Source organism: Hemicordylus capensis, chromosome 2, assembly GCF_027244095.1.
Source record: "Hemicordylus capensis ecotype Gifberg chromosome 2, rHemCap1.1.pri, whole genome shotgun sequence".
NCBI lineage: Eukaryota > Metazoa > Chordata > Lepidosauria > Squamata > Cordylidae > Hemicordylus > Hemicordylus capensis.
In genome coordinates this window covers 232865123-232883706 of record NC_069658.1, presented here as the reverse complement: position 1 = coordinate 232883706, position 18584 = coordinate 232865123, and the positions used below count along the sequence as shown (strand labels likewise).

At 46.9% G+C, this 18584-nt stretch overlaps 2 protein-coding genes across 4 annotated transcripts in view; both read left to right on the top strand.

Annotated features, from left to right (window-relative positions):
* Positions 1-1747: 1747 nt before the first annotated feature.
* LOC128347719 (zinc finger protein 586-like) lies at positions 1748-10560 on the top strand. Of its 3 annotated transcripts, none has more exons than XM_053302738.1 (6): positions 1748-2015; positions 2857-3425; positions 4157-4268; positions 4664-4749; positions 4983-5109; positions 7243-10560. In XM_053302738.1, exons 2-6 carry the CDS (start codon positions 3000-3002, stop codon positions 8322-8324), a joined length of 1833 nt encoding a protein of 610 aa, XP_053158713.1. In that variant the 5' UTR covers positions 1748-2015; positions 2857-2999; the 3' UTR covers positions 8325-10560. The 3 variants fall into 3 exon arrangements, with proteins under 3 accessions (XP_053158713.1, XP_053158711.1, XP_053158714.1); XM_053302736.1 differs by having other exon boundaries at positions 4157-4283; XM_053302739.1 differs by lacking the exon at positions 2857-3425 and having other exon boundaries at positions 4157-4283.
* A 7172-nt stretch (positions 10561-17732) lies between these two features.
* Positions 17733-18584, top strand: part of LOC128347714 (zinc finger protein 883-like) — a 36285-nt gene continuing 35433 nt past the window's right edge. Inside the window, exon 1 of the mRNA XM_053302734.1 lies at positions 17733-18171. The gene's annotated coding sequence lies outside the window, so the exon portion shown is untranslated. The remainder of the gene's footprint in view (positions 18172-18584) is intronic.

Below are 18584 nucleotides of genomic sequence, written 5' to 3'. Positions count from 1 at the left end.
CAGAAGCTAGAGATAAGATAGTGGGCAGGAAGAACAGGGCTAAATAAAAGACTGGAGCTGGAAAGGGGGAAGATCAGAGGATTGAAGCCAAAGGCTACAGCTGACTCTGAAGACGTTAAAATGTCCCCAGTTGCACCAGTGAGTGCCTTGGATATTCAGACAGGCACGGGGGTGGGGGGTGTCCTTAAGTGAGGCCAGCTGTCTAGCAGGTGGGTGGGGGTATGTGGTCTCTCTAATGGGAAGAGCAAGCTCCAGTTGCCACTCAAGAGGTGTGTTCATTGCAAAGTCATGCCTGGTGCCAAAAGCTTGTGCAGAGAACAGCTCCTCCCAGGGGCATAGCAAGGTTGGAGTGGGCCCAGAGACAAGATTTTAAAATCCACCCCCCCACTGAAGCTCAGCTCCTGAAGTAAAGAAATCTTAGATGAGGCTGAATAGTGGTAACAAAAAGCATAGTAATATAACACAGCTATGTGCCACAATAGAACTTCATCCTAAATTATGTTTTAAAAGGTTTTGTAAATTGTGGAAGATGCAAGTCATCTAATGGTACTAGAGAAAGAGATGCGGTTCTGGTAGATCCAGGTCTTAACACCCACATCAATTTCGGAGGATGAATACAACTGAAGGAAGCCCGGGCGGGTGAGTGGCTGGGGGAGTCAGTCATGTGACTTGCCTCTGGAGGGCCCCCCAAGGCAGTGGGCCCCCAGACAACTGTCTCCCCTTGCCCTATGATAGTTACGCCCCTTGCCTCCTCCTCCTTCCTAAAAGAGGTCTCCCTCAGTCGCTGGGTGTAGGTGGTTCCTGACTGCTTTCTTCCTGAAGCTCTGCTTCCTATGCTTATATGTGGTTTCTCCTCTGTGAGATTTTTTTTTTTTTTAATATAGTGAAAAATAAGATGTATCCTCTGAATGAAGCTCTTTCTGTACACTTAGCACTGAGATAGTTTCCACACGTCCTGAGGGCCCCCAAATCCTCTTTAGTCTGTCCTGGATGGTGTGGTCCATGTGCCACACTGCCAGCCTAGCAGCCAAGTGTGATCGTGACCTGCACTGGAGGCTTTAGAGTGAGGAAAGAAATATTTGGAACGGTAATATGTTGTGTGTTAAAATGTTTCTGCTAATGCATATTGGCATAAATATACCTGTTTTATATCCCTACATTCTTGTGAGTTCAGTTGCTGTTTGTGCCCTCAAGAAGAACCCACGTGTTAAAAATACTGCGTGTGTCATGGTGTGTGTGTGTGTGTGTGTAGGGGGATGATGCTTAACTTAGGGGTGGGGGGTGTCTCCAAAGGCTCCAAAATTACCTAGGTGCCCCTCTGGGGCGGATGTGTGTGTCTGTGGTTCGACTGACCTCAAATAAAACCACAGATTTTGATTCGTGCGCACTCCTAGTCTGCATGCAAATCTTCAGCTTTGCTACAGCCTTTCCCCAGTCACTGGGGCTTCTTGCAGCCCCCAGCAATTTCCCACTTAGCAGCCGCCTCCTGCCGTTTTGCCCCGTCCCTTTTCTGGGCATCCCTCCCACCACCTTGCATCTTGCCTTCCAGTGCGTTTTTACAACCACCCAATCCCTTGATGAAAGGAAAATGTGTGTGTCTATTGGGCGGGCTGGGACTTTTCCCAACAGAAAGACGCGTATATATAGCAGAAACCTCCCACACAGGCATTGATCAGGCCGCACTCTAGGAATCTAGACTCTCCCTCTCTTTAACCCTTAAAGCGAATCTGCTCCGGAAGCAAAAAGGGAGGCGATCTGACTTTCCTCTTCGCTCTGCAAAAACTGCAGACGAAAGAGCAGCGGGGAGACATTTGCTCCGGGCGATTTTTGCAAAAACAGGAGCTCATTGGATAGTGGATCTATCCTGGCGCTCTTTTCCTTCCTCTCGCCGGTCTTTTCAAGCATCCGTCCCGCTGGCCACATCCCTTTACCAGCTTTACCTACGTTCCTTTGCCTGCACCTTGAGTCCAACACTCTCCAGCGCGTTCTGGAGGAAACTGATGCTGATGCTGCAGGTGAGAAAGTCATTGAGGGGGTGCGGAGGCGGAGCGTGGAGGAATGGGGCAGGAAGCCATTCTAGAGACCCCTCAGATGATCGAGCCTCTTTCGAGGGGCTGTCCCGCTTTACCTGCCACATTCTGCCAAAGATGGAGCAACACTGGGGTACTTCCTGGCTAGAGGGATTTTTCTTGCAGGGCTGGTGGGGAAATTTCACTGGGGAAAATTTAATGCGGAATCTTGCTGATGTTCTATTATGGACCCCGCCAACATGCTCATTTTCTCCAGGGGCATTGCTAGGAGTTTAGTACCTGCCACCCTCTGATTTGAGCCTAGCAGCTGAGTTGGTGCTGGCCTGGTCTTGAGACAGAGGGCCCCCTGAAACCCAGACACACACACACACATAGTGCAGCTGCTTTCTCTTTGCCTTGCAATTGTATGGAAAGAGAAGGGACAGCCTGTGGATGAGGAAATGGGAAGAAGGCAGTGGATGCCATCCCTGGCCATTCGCATCACAGGTGCACTCAGCAGGACAGAGGCACAAGATGTAGGAAGGAGTAAGCTCCATTGCAGCAAGGTACCAGAAAGGAAGATTGCATGAAAAGGCTTTGGATTGTGAAGTTATGGGAAGAGCAAGAGGTAGCACTTGGCCTCTGGGTTGATGAATTTGATGAATCCAGTACTAAACTGTGTGAATTTTTCAACTGTATAGTACTCTTCCTCCAACTTGCTTTTTTGTGTGGTTTTGTTTATATTAATGAAATGGAGGGAGGAAATGTTTTGTGAGGGAGGTTGTAAAGTGTGTGTTCTTATCAGGAGTTCTCTCTGATTCAAAGGATTTGTTTTCTTTTCCTCAAGGAGAAGCAAAGTTTTTGTAGGTGAATTTTGCACTTGTTTGGAGAAAACAAAACTTCCTTGGCGACAAAGACTTCTTGGCTGTGTGAAATTCACCATTGGACCTTCTGGCTGTGTTGTGAATTTCGTTTGAAGTCAAAGAGAAAATGGATTTGCAAAGCCCAGCAAGTAATGAATTAGGGAAGGGAGCAGAAAAGGGTCCTCCAGACATCTGGTCTGGAAGTGACAGGGAATTCTGGGGACAAGCTGTGCAGAAGATGTTGTGTGAGGACACCACCAGCTCAGACATCCAGCAATGGAGATTTAGGCAGTTCTGCTATCAGGAGGCTGCTGGACCTCGAGAGGTCTGCAGCCGAATCCACCACCTTTTCCGTCAGTGGCTAAAGCCAGAAAGGCACACCAAGGCTCAGATCCTGGACCTGGTGATCCTGGAACAATTCCTGGCTGTTCTCCCGCTGGAGATAGAGAGCTGGGTCAGAGAATGTGGAGCGGAGACCAGTTCCCAGGCAGTGGCCCTGGCAGAAGGTTTCCTCCTGAGCCAGGCAGAGGGCAGGAAGCAGGAAAAGCAGCAGGTGAGAGCATTTGATACAGGTACTTCCAAGGGGTATAGAATGAGTGGGACACACAGAGTTGGGTGTTCCAATAGTGCTGTTTTTTAAATCTTTCAGTCTCTTTAAATAGAAATAATGTGGTTGAATTGTATTCATAAAAGCAAAAAACCTTTGTTTTTCAGGGACTGTGATGGGTTCAGCTATATCTGAACTCAAAAAATGAGGGAATTTGATGGCCTTTGATGTTCATGCCATAGGGACATGAAACCTGATGTCCACTCTAAGATATTTTGTCTGGCCACAGAAGGTTCAAAGTTTCCTCCCTGGCATCTCCAAGATAGGGCTGAGAGAGATTCCTGCCTGCAACCTTGGAGAAGCCGCTGGCAATCTGTGAAGACAATACTGAGCTAGATAGATCAATGGTCTGACTCAGTATATGGCAGCTTCCTATGTTCCTATGCCACCTTAAGTGGCGTAGTGGGGAAATGCTTGACTAACAAGCAGAAGGTTGCCGGTTTGAATCTCCGCTGGTACTGTATTGCTCCCTGCAACCTTGGAGAAGCCACTGCCAGTCTGGGTAGATAATACTGAGCTAGATGGACCTATGGTCTGACTCAGTATATGGCAGCTTCCTATGTTGTACTGAAGATGCCATAGGGACATGAAATTTTATTTTATTTTAATATCCTAAAAATGAATGAATGAATGAATCCATTCCTTTCTTAATCAGTCTCCCTTTCCCTCCACTTCAGGAACAGAGGAAGTTAGCCAAAGCAGCCACTGATCTTCCAAAGGCACAGAAGGCTCCATCAGACACCAGACAGAGGCCGTTTTTCAGGTGGATTGTGCCGGAAGGCAATGGAGGTACCATTTCCTTAGGTAAAGAGGAATGGGGTGTCTTTCATCTCAGCCTTCCTCTCTCCTAAATCTGTGGACAGCTTTTTTGTTCCCCTTGAGCCTGGGAGTGTGGAAGATGCTTCTCTCCTGTCTCTTTCATGTGTTTAGTGGTCTCAGACTATCACTCCAAAGCAAATCTCTTTCCCCTATTCATTTATTTCATTCATTAAATTAACAGCTGTGTATTCTATAGCACTTTATCAGTTAGTTTAAAAAGAGCTCTTTGAAATGGGATAGGAGAGCATCTGCAATTGTTCCCAAACGCGATGTAGAGCCTGACTGATTGATTTCACTGTAGGTGCGGGAATACAATATACCTAAAAGCATAAAATGTTTTTCCGCCTTCCTTGTTTCCCTCACAGGCAATGAAATGACTCTGGCGACTCCTCCTAGCCCTTCTCCTCTTGTTGGTGGAGTGGAAAGGGTTGCTATGCAGCCACCTGATCAGGTAGGAGAACCACCATTGAAGGAAGCAGGCCTCATCTCTCTCTACGCCTGAAAGAACCACTCTCTTTAGGCCTGCAAGATCCCCTTTCTCTTCCCCTTTCCCCCCAACATTCCCATTAGGAAGATGTTGAAAGGTGTGGAGGAAGCGTTGGATCCTGCAGAAGAACATGCAGCCAATCCTTTCACCACAATATCTGGGTAGAGAAAGTGTTTTGTTTTGTTTTTGTCTTTCAGAGTATGGTGACCCTTGAGGAGGTGGTTGTGTGTTTCTCCGAGGAGGAGTGGGCTCTGCTGGATCCTGGCCAAAGGGCTCTGCACAGGGAAGTCATGGAGGAGACTTCTGGGCATCTGGCCTGGCTGGGTAAGGCTCCCTCTTTCCCTCGACTGATGAATGTGGAAAGCAGGAATTGCAGCCATTGCTGCTCTCTATCAATGCACTGTGGGGATGTGCTGGAGGGCATCAATGGCTGGTCCATGTTCCTTGGATATTCAACGCATTCAACTAATGGAAAAAACCTTTGGTTTACAGGGATAGTTATGGGTGTGGCATGCCAAAAAGTGAGTAAATCCAATGGCTCATGATGTTTATAATGTGTGGGCAAGAGATCTGATGTCCAGTCTGAGATATTGTACCGGCCCTACAAAATCATTTTGTTTTTTAAAGATGCTTTTATTAGTGTTATATACAGAAACAGAAAGGTTACATCTCTGAGAATCCAACAAAACGAGTTAACGTACAAGGTCTTATCCATCAGAACCAAGACATAAGAAAAATACAGTGGTATTAATATAAAATCTTTAACTGGGTATCAGAAGCTATCAATAAAAGAATCTTGAACCCTAACCCTAGAGAAAAACAAAAGACAAAAAAACCTGCCCCAACCTAGTTGATCATCCTTCTATCAGGCACTCTAAGGAGGAGAGAACCAATCCAACTATGACATACAAAATAGCGGCCCTACAAAATCATAACTATGGAAACACAATTTGGCTAGGTCCACCATGCTCTAATCCACCACCTGTGTAGTCTGGTGGCAACAACACTAGCTGTGGATTAGTGTTGCAGCAGCGCTTAAGAAGAACCTGACAAAAGAAAAGCAAACCCTGTTTGGATTCAACAAGATATCAAAAATCAAGAAATAATCCAAATACTGTATGCTAATGTTTTACTATAATAATAGTGATAGAACTGAATGGCTGAAAACTATCTGGAACTATATAAATATAATAAATCCAAATCAATAAAATATATCTATATATCTCAATAAAGTTTGTGAAGGATGATTGAGAAGGTTATTAAGATTAGGCAACATGTGCCTCTGAGCATATGCTAAGTGCTGTTACCTCAGCAGGCAATAATCAGCACAATTTGGGACTAATTGTGCTGATCATTGTGGTCACACTCCAGAGGCCAACACAGAAATGAATCCACAGGCAATGAAAACCAATCAGATATACAAATCAGTTTGCACACATTATTCACATTTATTAATACCTATTTTCCCCACCCCATACACACATATATATAAACACTGTAGTTTAATCCCCTCAGAAGACTGTTTTCCATGAGGGTGAAAGCAAATCCCTTCCAAAGGAGGAGTCTCAAAGGGATGGGTATCCCACAAGTTGGATAAGGAAGCACATTCTCGGCCTGTCTGCAGTTTCAGGCCTCAGTCCCCAACTTAGTGCTGCCCCTACAGCGGGTTGATAGCAGAAAGCTGCCACCCTCTTCTCCTCGCAGTCTCCTCCACTCTTGGCCTTCTCTCCGACTGTGCTGACCCTCCTAGTCCCAGGCAGTCCCCCTGCCTCCCCCAACGCAGCCCCTGCTGCTGCATCCCAGTGGCGGGGAGTTGGAAGATCACTTGCCCTCCCTGCTTTTGTCTGAGGGGAGGTGGAGCATTCGGACAGGCTGACTTGGTCTCTTGGAAGATTTGCTGTTTCTGGAAGGGCAAAGCCTCTCGTCTGTCTGTGTCTTGTCTCCAAAGGAAGACTTGCAGTTTACACAGCCGGGCTCTTTCCTTCCTTCCTTCCTTCCTTCCTTCCTTCCTTCCTTCCTTCCTTCCTTCCTTCCTTCCTGGCTGGAAGAAGGGGAAGAGCCTTGTGTTGAGGCCTCCCAGGAAGACGACAGAGGGGCAGGTAGCAGCTTTGCGGTGTGGTGGGAAACTTGGTCAGGCTGATTGCGCCGTGATTCCTCCTCCTTTCTGCCTCATTGTCACCCACATGGGGGAGAGAGAGGGGTCAGTAATATTTGAGGGGAAAGGGGGAGCTTATAATGATGGCAAGGCTGTATCCACATTGTGTGGGAAGTGCCTATGCAATTCCATATCTTATGGAGCACGTGGCTGCCAGCTTAAGGGAAGAGCAAAACTGACATATGGCAACAGGCTAATGGTACCTGCCTAGATCTGTCTCAGGAGTAAGTCTTTTCTAGGATTCTGTCCACACCAGAGTTAACCGGACTTCCCTCATGCAGCTTGTCTCTTTGTTCTTGTAGGTGACCAGAGGGGGAGCAAAAAAGGGGGTGCACCATTGCAAAGGAAAACTGGAGCAGAAAGTCAGAGGAAGGAGAAGGTCGCTTCTGAAGGGGAAGATTCTCATTCAGTTCCAATCCAAGAAGAATGTCCCCGGGGAAAGAAACGGATTAAGATCCCTCCACAAGGAAACATCTTAACTAATGAATCGCATCTTAGTTTACATCAGATAATTCATACAGGAGAGAAACCATATCAATGCTCTGAGTGTGGGAAGAGTTTCAGCCGTTCCTTTAGCCTTACGATCCATCAAAGAGTCCATACAGGAGAGAAACCTTATACGTGCTCAGAGTGTGGAAAGAGCTTCAGTCACAATTCAGCCTTTAATTACCATCAAAGAGCCCATAGAGGAGAGAAACCTTTTACCTGCTTAGAGTGTGGAAAGAGCTTCAGTCACAACCAAGCCCTTACTTACCATCAACGAGTGCACACAGGAGAGAAACCATATACATGCTCAGTCTGTGGAAAGAGCTTCACCCAGAGCTCAAATCTTATTTCTCATCAAAGAATCCACACCGGAGAGAAACCATATACATGCTCAGTCTGTGGAAAGAGCTTCAGTAGCAAGTATGGACTTTCTTACCATGAAAGAATCCACACCGGAGAGAAACCATATACATGTTCAGAGTGTGGAAAGCATTTTAGTCACAGCCAAGCCCTTATGTACCATCAAAAAGTCCACACGGGAGAGAAACCATATACATGCTCAATGTGTGGAAAGAGCTTCAGTCACAAGTATGGGCTTGCTTCCCATCACAGAATCCATACAGGAGAGAAACCATATACATGCTCAGAGTGCGGAAAGAGCTTCAATCACATTTCAGCCTTTACTTACCATCAAAGAATCCATACAGGAGAGAAACCATATACATGCTCAATGTGTGGAAAGAGCTTCAGGCACAATTCAGCCTTTACTTGCCATCAGAGAATCCATACAGGAGAGAAACCATATATATGCTCCAAGTGTGGAAAGTGTTTCAAGCAGAAAGGCCACCTTTCTATCCATCAAAGAATCCACACAAGAGAGCAACAATGTAAGTACTAAGAGTATAGAAAGAGTTTCTTTCTGGAATAAATATTGTTTTTTAAAAAATAAAAAATAAAAAATAGAATTCACCTAGGAGAGAAACCATATAGTTGTTCAGAAACAGCCTTCTTCTTGAAGCTCCTCCTATCAGGTACCAACCATACCCAGATTTTGAGAAGACCTCTTCTGGGAAAGGAGAGGAGCTGGTCTCTGTACAAGCCTTTTGCACCAACCAAGATTTTGCAGTGAGTGCTATTCCTAAGGGACAACTAACATTTGCACTTCCCATGGGGAGGGACCAGGTAACTACACATCCAGGTTCTGAGCTTCATTTTAAGAACCTCCTTCACGGCCTTTGGGACCGCAGGACCACTAGCAATATGGGATCAGCACTGAGGTCCAGTACCAGAGGAGGCGTGCCTGCCTGGATGCCCAAGGCCTCCCTTACATCTGGCCGCCTCTGAACTAGTTCCAGGAAGGGATGGAACTTCTCTTAAGCTCCTCAGTATCAGTCTGGCATTCAAAGGTGCAACACAGTTCTATGCTGTGATCTCCTCCAGAGCTGTTGTTCCCTTTTCCAGTTCCTCCTCCCCTTTTTATTCTTAGCCTTTCACTTAATCTCCTTCTTCCTGCCTCCCACCTTTGTTTCAGTTTCTCACCTTGATATTCAAGCCAGGCTCACACCTTGAGTTGTGTAATACCTGCTTTACCTCTGATGTGTCACAGGTATGGACAAGGGCAACTTAATAAACAACAAGGAATCTGGACAGGAGAGGAAAGATGTGGAAAAGTTGGGCTGTGGAAAGAGGTTCAGCTTCAGGATGCTCCTTTCTACCCATTGTAGGACCTCCACAGAGCTGAATGTAGGACCTGCCTTATTCCTCATCAAGCCATTGGTCCATTTAGGTCTTTATTGCCTAGGTTGACTGGCAGGGACCTTCCATGGTTTTAGACAGAAATTGTGTACTTCCCAAGCCCTACCTGGAGATGCTGCTAGGAACTGAAAGAAGAAACTTCTGCATGCAAAGCAGATGCTTTGTGAGTGAGCTACGGCCACATCCCTGGTACAAAAAAAGATCTGTCAAGCACCTGGCAGCCTTCAAAATGGGACTTGTATGTTGCACATGGCTTCATGGGGCACACACTGTGCAGGACTGGGCTAAAGTCACTGGCTATATTTTGTAAGGAAAGAGAGGGGAACTGGGGAAAGAACTGCTTCTTACTCTCATCCATTCATGGTTTGGGAAAGTCTGGAGGGATCTGGCTTGTAGTGGCCTGGCTCAGGGGTAGAAAGATTGATGCAGGGAACGGAACTGGGCTATAATTTGCTTCCTCTCCCTATTCATTCATTGCGATCATTGATCAGACAGACGTACATACAAACCAATAATACTACATTCAGGTAAGAATTTGGTCATACAGAGTACACCAACAAAGAAGCCTTTTGGAGCGGCATCTAAGAAGTAAGGCCAGAAGTTAGTTGTTGGTGGATCTTGACAGCAGCTGCCCACAATCTGGCAACATGGTGAGTGATAGTAGGTTTCTTATCTGCAAGGAGGAGTGCGGCATAAAATCCAGCCGTTCTACCGGGGAAGTGTGATAATGTGAATAATAAGATTGCATCAACTATCATTATAAAAAGAGCAAAACAACAGCTCATGGTGGCAAGCCAAGTTGGACCACCAGCCTGACTTAGGCAAAGGCAGCTTCCTAAGTCTGTATGTAACTCTGACTGCGTTCCCAGCAAGTGAATGATGGAAGAGAATGAGGGGAAAGGCTCTTAATGTGAAGTTGTTGGTTAGAGAACAGCAAGGGAGACACTTGGTCTTTGTCGGTCATATGAAGCGAACCCATCAGAAAATGAATGCCTCACATTCACATTGTGTTTATGTTTAAGTATGTAAGCTTTTGAGTTATGCAAAATTCTTCCTCAGATGACACGTAGCCTGTTTCACTTCTATATTACACCTTCTTAGACAGCTCTTTTTATTTACTGAATCTGTTCTTTATGGTGTAGTGGCTAGAGTGCTGGACTAGGACCTGGGAGACCCAAGTTCAAATCCCCATTCAGCCATGAGACTTGCTGGGTAACTCTGGGCCAGTCACTTCTCTCTCAGCCTAACCTACTTCACAGGGTTGTTGTGAGGAGAAACTCAAGTATGTAGTACACCGCTCTGGGCTCCTTGGAGTAAGAGTGGGATATAAAATGTAAAATATATTTTAAAAATAAAATAAAATATCTGATCTTTTCTGATGAGTTGGTTTTTCTTGTTAATAAATATTTGAAATGAAGTTCCTAAGACCTTAGTTGTTTATGGAATCCTGTGATTAAGTCATGAGCTGAGGTAATTTATCCCTATCTAACCCTGAGAGATGGCAGCACAGATATTTCTTTTCCCCTCCCAATGTTGCTCTACAGGAACTGGTATTCCTTGTCATATTAAGAACCTAAGAACAGCCCTGCTGGATCAGACCCAAGGCCCATCTAGTCCAGCATCCTTTTTCACACAGTGGCCCACCAGATGCCGCTGAAAGCCTACAGGCAGGAGTTCAGGCCATGCCCTCTAGGGATGGCGCACACACAGGCAATACTTCCGGCCAAGAACAGGGGAAAGGGTAGCAGGGAGGTATGCTACCGCTCCATGGATTTTGCTAAAAATGGAGCGCCGGCAGGGGAAAAGCGGCGGAAGGGGAAAGTGCACCCTCCCCAGCCCTTAAAGAGGCACCACCACCACCCCGGCACTGGACCGCACCTCCCCGCTTCCATTCACATCACTAATGCCCTCTCATTCTGTTACTCCCCTGCAACTGGTAGGAGGTGGCCTATAGCCCTCAGACTAGCAATAGCACTTACGTTTATAGCACTTAGCACTTACATTTACATTTATATACCGCTCTATAGCTGGAAGCTCTCTCAGACTAGTAGCTGTTGACAGACCTCTCCTTCATGAAGTTATCCAAACCCCTCTTAAAGCCATCCAGGTTGTTGGCTGTCACCACATCTTGTAGCAGAGAATTCCACAAGTTGATTATGCGTGGTGTGAAAAAGTACTTCTGTTTGTTGGTCCTAGATTTCCCGGCAATCAATTTCATGGAATGACCCCTTGTTCTAGTGTTATGTGAGAGGGAGAAGAATTTCTCTCTATCCACTTTCTCCGCTCCATGAATGATTTTATAGACCTCTCTCATGTCTCCCCGCAGTCATCTTTTTTCTAAACTAAAAAGCCTCAGGTGTTGTAGCCTTGCCTCCATAAGAAAGGTCCTCTAGGCCCCTGATCATCTTCGTTGCCTTCTTCTGCACCTTTTCCAGTTCTACAATGTCCTTTTTTAGATGCGATGATCAGAATTGTATGCGGTACTCCAAGTGTGGCCGCACCATAGATTTCTATAAGGGCCTTATACTTAGTATTTTTATTTTCAGTCCCCTTGTTTCCACAGAGTAAGGATGCATTGCATGAAGTATAATGGATGGATGCACACACTAAGCAGCTCTCTAGTTGATCACTTTCAATGGGTAACCTTAAGGAGAGACTAAGAAAACACACACATGCTTTCTCTCTGAATAGTAGTTGCTGGGATCCAAATATAGGGGAAGAGTGTTGCCCTTGTTTATTACTTAGAATATTTATATGCTGCGTTTCAACAAAAACAAAAAGTTCTCAAAGACTTTTACATAGGAGAAGGTAGGAGAAGACTGAAAGGACTGGCAACCTAAAAAGTAATATAAGGCACCCCACCATCCCAGAAGGGTGCTGTGCTAGGGTTGAATAGGGGCAGTTTTTCTCCTTGATCATTGCAAGAGTGCCACCACTTTAGAGGGTGTCTCCTTGCCCAGTTAGTAGGGATTATGTCCTGGTGCTGAAGCTTCCCAGAGACATTTATTTGACAACCACTGCAAACAGAGTGCTGGACCCAATGAGGACTAGTAACATACCCAAGACTGCAAACTGCAAACAAAGGAGAAGTCAGGTTTCAGCTCCAAGGAACACAATCTCTCCTTACATGGACTGGGGTAGTCCCCCACCTCCACTTTTGTCCTTGAGATGAAGATGCAGCAAGTTGTGTGGATGGAACAGGAAGTGGCATCTGGTCATCCTGTATGCTTTTGCTGGCCTTTCCAGTGGATCCTTTGGTGGTGCAATGCAATGCAATGCAATGTTGCAATTCCATTGGCTTCTATCTCAGCTTCTTTTGCTTTTTCAAAAATGGTTGGCGGAGACCTTGGCAGGGCCACAGGAAACCCTCAGAAACTGCCCCAAATGACCATCCATTCATTTAGCCCAGTTTTTCTTCTGGCAGGCTTCCTGTGCCTTCAGTTTTTTGTTCTACAGCAGACAGAGATTCATCAGGTGTATCTGCTCTGGTTGAAACCATTTCATGGAACAGGGGAAGGTGAAATTTTCATATTCTCCTTTGCATTTGTGTGTGTGTAGTTAAGCTAAAATTTAACCACACATTTTTAACCACACTTTTAAAATGTACATTTGTTTGCCATATTTCCAAGTATGAAGCTTTTGATTTTGAATATATTTTTGTGTAAAATTAACATGTTCATGTTCAGTGTCTCATGAGAAAATAACTGATTTTGTGCTAATGAGCATGAACTGTCTGCTTGGCTAAGCAGGGTCTGCCTCTGTTTGCATTTGGATGGCAGACGACATGTGAACATTGTAAGATATTCCCCTTAGGGGATGGGGCCATAGCTTAGTGATAGAGCATCTGCATGCTTGCATGCAAAAATTCTTAGGTTCACTCCTTAGCATCTCTTTGTAGGGCTAGGAGAGATTCCTGCCTGAAACCTTGGAGAGCCACTGCCAATACTGAGCAAGATGTATCAATGGCCTGACCTGGTACACTTTCTATATGTAATTTTATACGATTTTTTAAAAAGTCCTTCCATTTAAGAGAAGATTTAGGGCACTTTCAAATCAACTTGTTTCAAAACACATGAACATTGTAAGTTAAGGCTCCCATATGCTTTGCCCTGTAACTAGCAAAAAAAATTATGTGAGAATCACATAATCTCATAGATTATGCTTTCTTACAGATTAAGTTCTATACAGCCACACTTTCCCTTGGTCTTAAAACCAGTCAGTGGCATGTGGGATTTGTTCAGGCAGAAAATCAACAGATGAAGCATACCCAAACACTTGTTTTAAGATACAGCCAATGGATTTCTGCCTGATACAGCCCTCAGAATGTTCCCCTACTATGGCAGCAACCATGGTGAATGTCTACAGGTCCCATTTCCTCAATCACTTGCCCAAGGAGCCAAGTTTAGTCAATTTTGCAAAAGGTCATAGGAAAGTGAGTGAACAGAAAGTGAGTGTATCTGAGTGAACAGTGGAAGTGTTTGGCGGTCACCTTCCTTCTGCTATTCCATTCTGCCTTCAGTTCCCATTTAAGCACCTCAGTTTGGGTAGCCATTTCTCTAGCACACACATGAACCCCTGAAATAGGGTCAAACAAAAATTATACAAACACAGTTGTACTTTAGATCCTTAAAAGGCAGAGGATATAATGGGTTAAACCCTGTTAAAAGTGTGTGTGGGTGGGGGAAGAGATAAGCTCAAGGAATTTAAGAGATGCAGCTTGCTAATCACTTGATAGAGATCCTCATGATGAATTTCTACAATCTCTACAAATGGACTGCTAAGAGAATATGCCATCAATACCATGCAATCAATATGTATTCCTACAGCATCCAACTGTACATTTGAAATAAACTGCAGTGGATTTTCGAGACACTTTCAGCCCTGCAAGGATATGGAGGTTGCAGAGAAGCTAAATGAGTTCTTTGTGTCTGTCTTCGTGGCAGAGGATACAGAACATATACCTGTTCCTCTATATAGGCTTTTCAGGGATGGAGGCTAAAGAACTGAGTCAGATAGAAGTGACAAGAGATGATGTTCTAAACTGTCTGGAAAAACTAAAAACTAACAAATCTCCAGGGCCGGATGGCATCCATCCAAGAGTCCTCAAAGAACTCCAGTGTGAAATTGCCGACCTCCTTGCTAAAATATATAACATATCCTTGAAATCGGGCTCTGTGCCAGAGGACTGAAAAGTAGCCAATGTAACACCGATTTTTAAAAAGAGATCCAGGGGTGATCCAGGAAATTACAGACTGGTTAACTTAACGTCCATTCCAGGCAAATTGATGGAAAGCATCCTCAAGGATAAAATTGTAAAGCACATAGAAGAACCAGCATGGCTTCTGCAAAGGTAAATCTTGCCTCACCAACCTTTTGGAGTTCTTTGAGAGTGTCAACAAGTGTGTGGATCAAGGTGATCCAGTTAACATAGTATACCTGGACTTCCAAAAAGCTTTCGAACAAGCTTCTCATCAAAGACTCCTGAGGAAACTTGGCAGTCATGGGATAAGGGGACTGCTAACTGGTTGAAAGACAGGAAACAGAGGGTAGGTATAAATGGTAAGTTTTCACAATGGATGGAAGTTAGAATTGCGGTCCCCCAGGGATCTGTACTGGGACCGCTGCTTTTTAATTTATTCATAAATGATCTAGAAGTAGGGGTAAGCAGTGAAGTGGCCAAATTGGCAGATGATACCAAACTCTCTTGGGTAGTGAAATCCAAAATGGATTGTGAGGAGCTCCAAAAGGATCTCTCCAAACTGGGGGAGTGGGCGACAAAATGGCAAATGTAGTTCAATGTTGGCAAGTGTCAAGTGATGCATATTGGGACTAAAAATCCCAACTTCAAGTATACGCTGATGGGATCTGAGCTGTTGGTGAATGACCAGGAGAGGGATCTTGGGGTCGTGGTGGACAGCTCGTTGACAGTGTCGACTCAATGTGTGGCAGCTGTGAAAAAGGCCAATTCCATGCTAGAGATCATTAGGAAGGGGATTGAAAACAAAACTGCTAATATTATAATGCCCTTATACAAAATGATGGTGCAGTCACACCTGGCGTACTGTGTACAATTCTGGCCACCACATCTAAAAAAGGACATTGTAGAACTGGAAAAGGTGCAGAAGAGGGCAACCAAGATGATCAGGGACCTAGAGCACCTTTCTTAAGAGGCAAGGCTACAACATCTGGGGCTATTTAGTTTAGAAAAAAGATGACTGTGGGGCAGGGGCGTAACTACAATTAGGCAGGGGGAGGCCGTTGTCTTGCGGCCCCCCGCCTTGGGGGGGGCCCCCTCAGAGGCTCTCCCCCACCCGATCTTCCTTTTGAAATCATTAAAAATATATATTTATCCTCCTTGTTCTGGCGCCGCCCGCTATTTGCTTGTTGTTAGTCTCCACCCAGCGCCTACCCGATCTTCCGTTTGTGGACGGTGGGGAGGGAATCGCCTAAGGCGTGTTTACTCACAGGTGATACTAAACCACCTGCCTCGTTTGCATTACAGACATATAGAAACTAGGGATGTGCACGGTCCAGAGAAGTCCGGACCGGCACCGAAGGGGGGCCTTGTTTTTAGGGCGGGGAGGGCTTGCTTAGCCCTCCCGCCTCCTTGCCCCCGCCAGCGCCCGTATTTAACATTATAGGGGCGCTGGAAACCAGCCGCCCCCCCCCCGCCGCCGCCACCACCGCCGCCGCGAAATCACTCTTAAAAACATCCAGCCCTCCCTCCCTCCCAGCGGGTAGACCGGCGGGTAGACCGGGCCTTTCCCGGCGGGTAGACCGGGCCTCCGGAGAACGGCGTGGTTTGCGGCGCGCGCATGCGCGCGCGCGCAAGCCACCATTCTCCCGGAGGCCTTCCTAGCGAGAGGAGCTCTGTGCCGGAGCTCCTCTCGCTTAGTATCTACCGACCGGGTGAGCGACTGGGTGGGTGGGTGGGTGGGCGGGCGGGCGGGCAGCTAGCTGGGAGGGAGGGAGGGCTGGATGTTTTTAAGAGTGATTTCGCGGCGGCGGCGGTGGCGGCGGCGGGGGGGGCGGCTGGTTTCCAGCGCCCCTATAATGTTAAATACGGGCGCTGGCGGGGGCAAGGAGGCGGGAGGGCTAAGCAAGCCCTCCCCGCCCTTAAAGATATACCCCCCACCCGGACCCGAACCAGCCCAGTCCGAACCGGTCCGGCAGTTCGGCCATTCTTTGGAATGGCCGCCGGACCGGTTCGGGCACACCACTAATAGAAACCAGGTTTGACGCAAACTTAACGCTTGCTGTTTGTTGATATGCTCGTGTCTTTCAAATAGCTTTTGGCAGCACTGGAGGAAGCAGCTTGGTTTGCTGGATTGCAGAGCAGGTAAATCACACTTGAGGAAAGGAGATATTTAGGCATGGTTGGGGAGTAGTTGGCTGGGCTTCGGGGCTTCCAAGCGAGCAAGCCAACGCTTTTTCCAACTCAAGCAGCTTTCCACAACTGTTAGGTAGGAGGGCAAGTAAGGCTGCAATTCCGTGCCCATTTACCTTACCTGGGAGCAAGCCCCATTGAACTCAATAGGACTGCTGCCTCCTGCCCTGACCCTCCCCGGGTGTCAGTTCTTTTTAGGGCTATATATATTCTAACCTCATTCTGAGTTCTGTCCACCCTTGGGGGGGGCCCTCAGACGCTCTCCCCCACCCAGTGCCTACCCGATCTTCCTTTTGAAGTCATTTAAAAAAAAATTTCGGGGGGGGGAATTAAGAATCTTGTCTCGGGGCCCACTCCAACCTAGTTACGCCCCTGCTGTGGGGAGACATGATAGAGGTATGTAAGATTATGCATGGTGTGGAGAAAGTGGATAGAGAGAAATTCTTCTCCCTCTCACATAACACAAAACCAGGGGTCATCCCATGAAATTGATTGCCAGGAAATTTAGGACCAACAAACGGAAATACTTTTTCACACAATGCATAGTCCACTTGTGGAATTCTCTGCCACATGATGTGGTGACAGCCAACAACCTGGAAGTCTTTAAGCAGGGTCTGGATAACTTCATGGTCTATCAGCAGCTACTAGTCAGAGGGCTATAGGCCACCTCCTGCCTCGGGGTTGGGGTGCGTCTGGGTACCAGTTGCGGGGGAGTAACAGCAGGAGAGAGGGCATGCCCTCCACTCCTGCCTGTAGGCTTCCAGCGGCATCTGGTGGGCCACTGTGTGAAACAGGATGCTGGACTAGATAGGCTTCCTTGGGTCTGATCCAGCAGGGCTGTTCTTAGGTTCTTATGAATTCCTGCTTGCACACATTCTTCCAAAGCCCACTGTCCAGTAGAAAGACTGAGGCAAAGCGCGGGTGCACGAAGCCTTATAAAGTCGGCCTAATATGCAAGATTCTACCAAGCAAAGCCACTCCGAATCCAGAGGAAACGTGTTATTGGGACTTGCAGGGACCTGGAGGGTGGATGACGCCCCGGGGCGGGTCAACTTCGCAGCAGCCCCCTGCAACCTTGCTCCCCCGTCATCAGCTGCCTCCTGCCTTTGTTGCCCCACCTCCTGTTTGGAGAGCTCCGTCTCTCCCCCGCAAGTGCCTTTTGCAGTCGCCCAAAGCAAAGAAGCGTTTGTCGGGATGGGGCGCTTGAATGATCCTTTCCCCACCGGAAGGGAGCAGAGCCGAACTCTCCCACACATGCCTGGCCGAGGCCGCTCTCTAGGAATCTGGACACTCTCTCTTTGAGCCGGAGAGGGATTCTGCTGCTGCTGCCGCCGCCGCCCCGGAAGCCAGGAAAGCTGACCTTCCTCTTCCCAAGCCGAGCTGTTTTGCCGCGGGAGGCATTTGCTCCGGGCGGTTCTTGCAGAAACAGGAGCGCACAGTGGCGAGTGGATGAATCTATCCCGGGGGCGCTTGTCCCTCCTCTCTCGCCGGCCTTTTCAAGCAGCACCCTCCCCACTTGACTCACCTTCCTTCTTGCCTGTCCCTGGGAGTCAGCCCCCTACTCTCCGGCGCGTTCTGGAGAAAGCTGATGCTGAAGCGACAGGTGAGAAATGCATGGGGGTGAGGTGGGGGGGGGAGAGTGGCATGGGGCAGGAGGAGGCGATCCTTGACCTCTCAGCTCAAGCCTCCTCCAAGGGCTCCTCCCTCATCTGCCGCATTCTGTCAAAGACAGAGCAGCACCGGGGCTGACCCCTGCAAACTTGGCAAGAGGCACCTTTTAATGTGGTGATTCTCTTTACTGAGCAGGGGGAGAGTAACTGGCCCCATCCACAGTACCTCCAGTGACTGTTGCTGGTGTCTATCATATGTTTCTTTTAGATTGTGAGCCCTTTGGGGACAGGGAGTCATCTTATTAATTAATTAATTAAATTATTATTTCTCCGTGTAAACTGCCCTGAGCCATTTTTGGAAGGACAGTATAGAAATCGAATAAATAATAATAATAATAATAATAAA

Excerpts from the sequence above, each read along its gene's own strand:
- LOC128347719 (XM_053302736.1), top strand. The coding sequence starts at position 3,000 with ATGGATTTGCAAAGCCCAGCAAGTAATGAATTAGGGAAGGGAGCAGAA. Across the intron at positions 4,284-4,663 it reads TGGAGGTACCATTTCCTTAG|GCAATGAAATGACTCTGGCG; the intron begins GTAAAGAGGAAT and ends TTTCCCTCACAG. Across the intron at positions 5,110-7,242 it reads TGGGCATCTGGCCTGGCTGG|GTGACCAGAGGGGGAGCAAA; the intron begins GTAAGGCTCCCT and ends TTGTTCTTGTAG.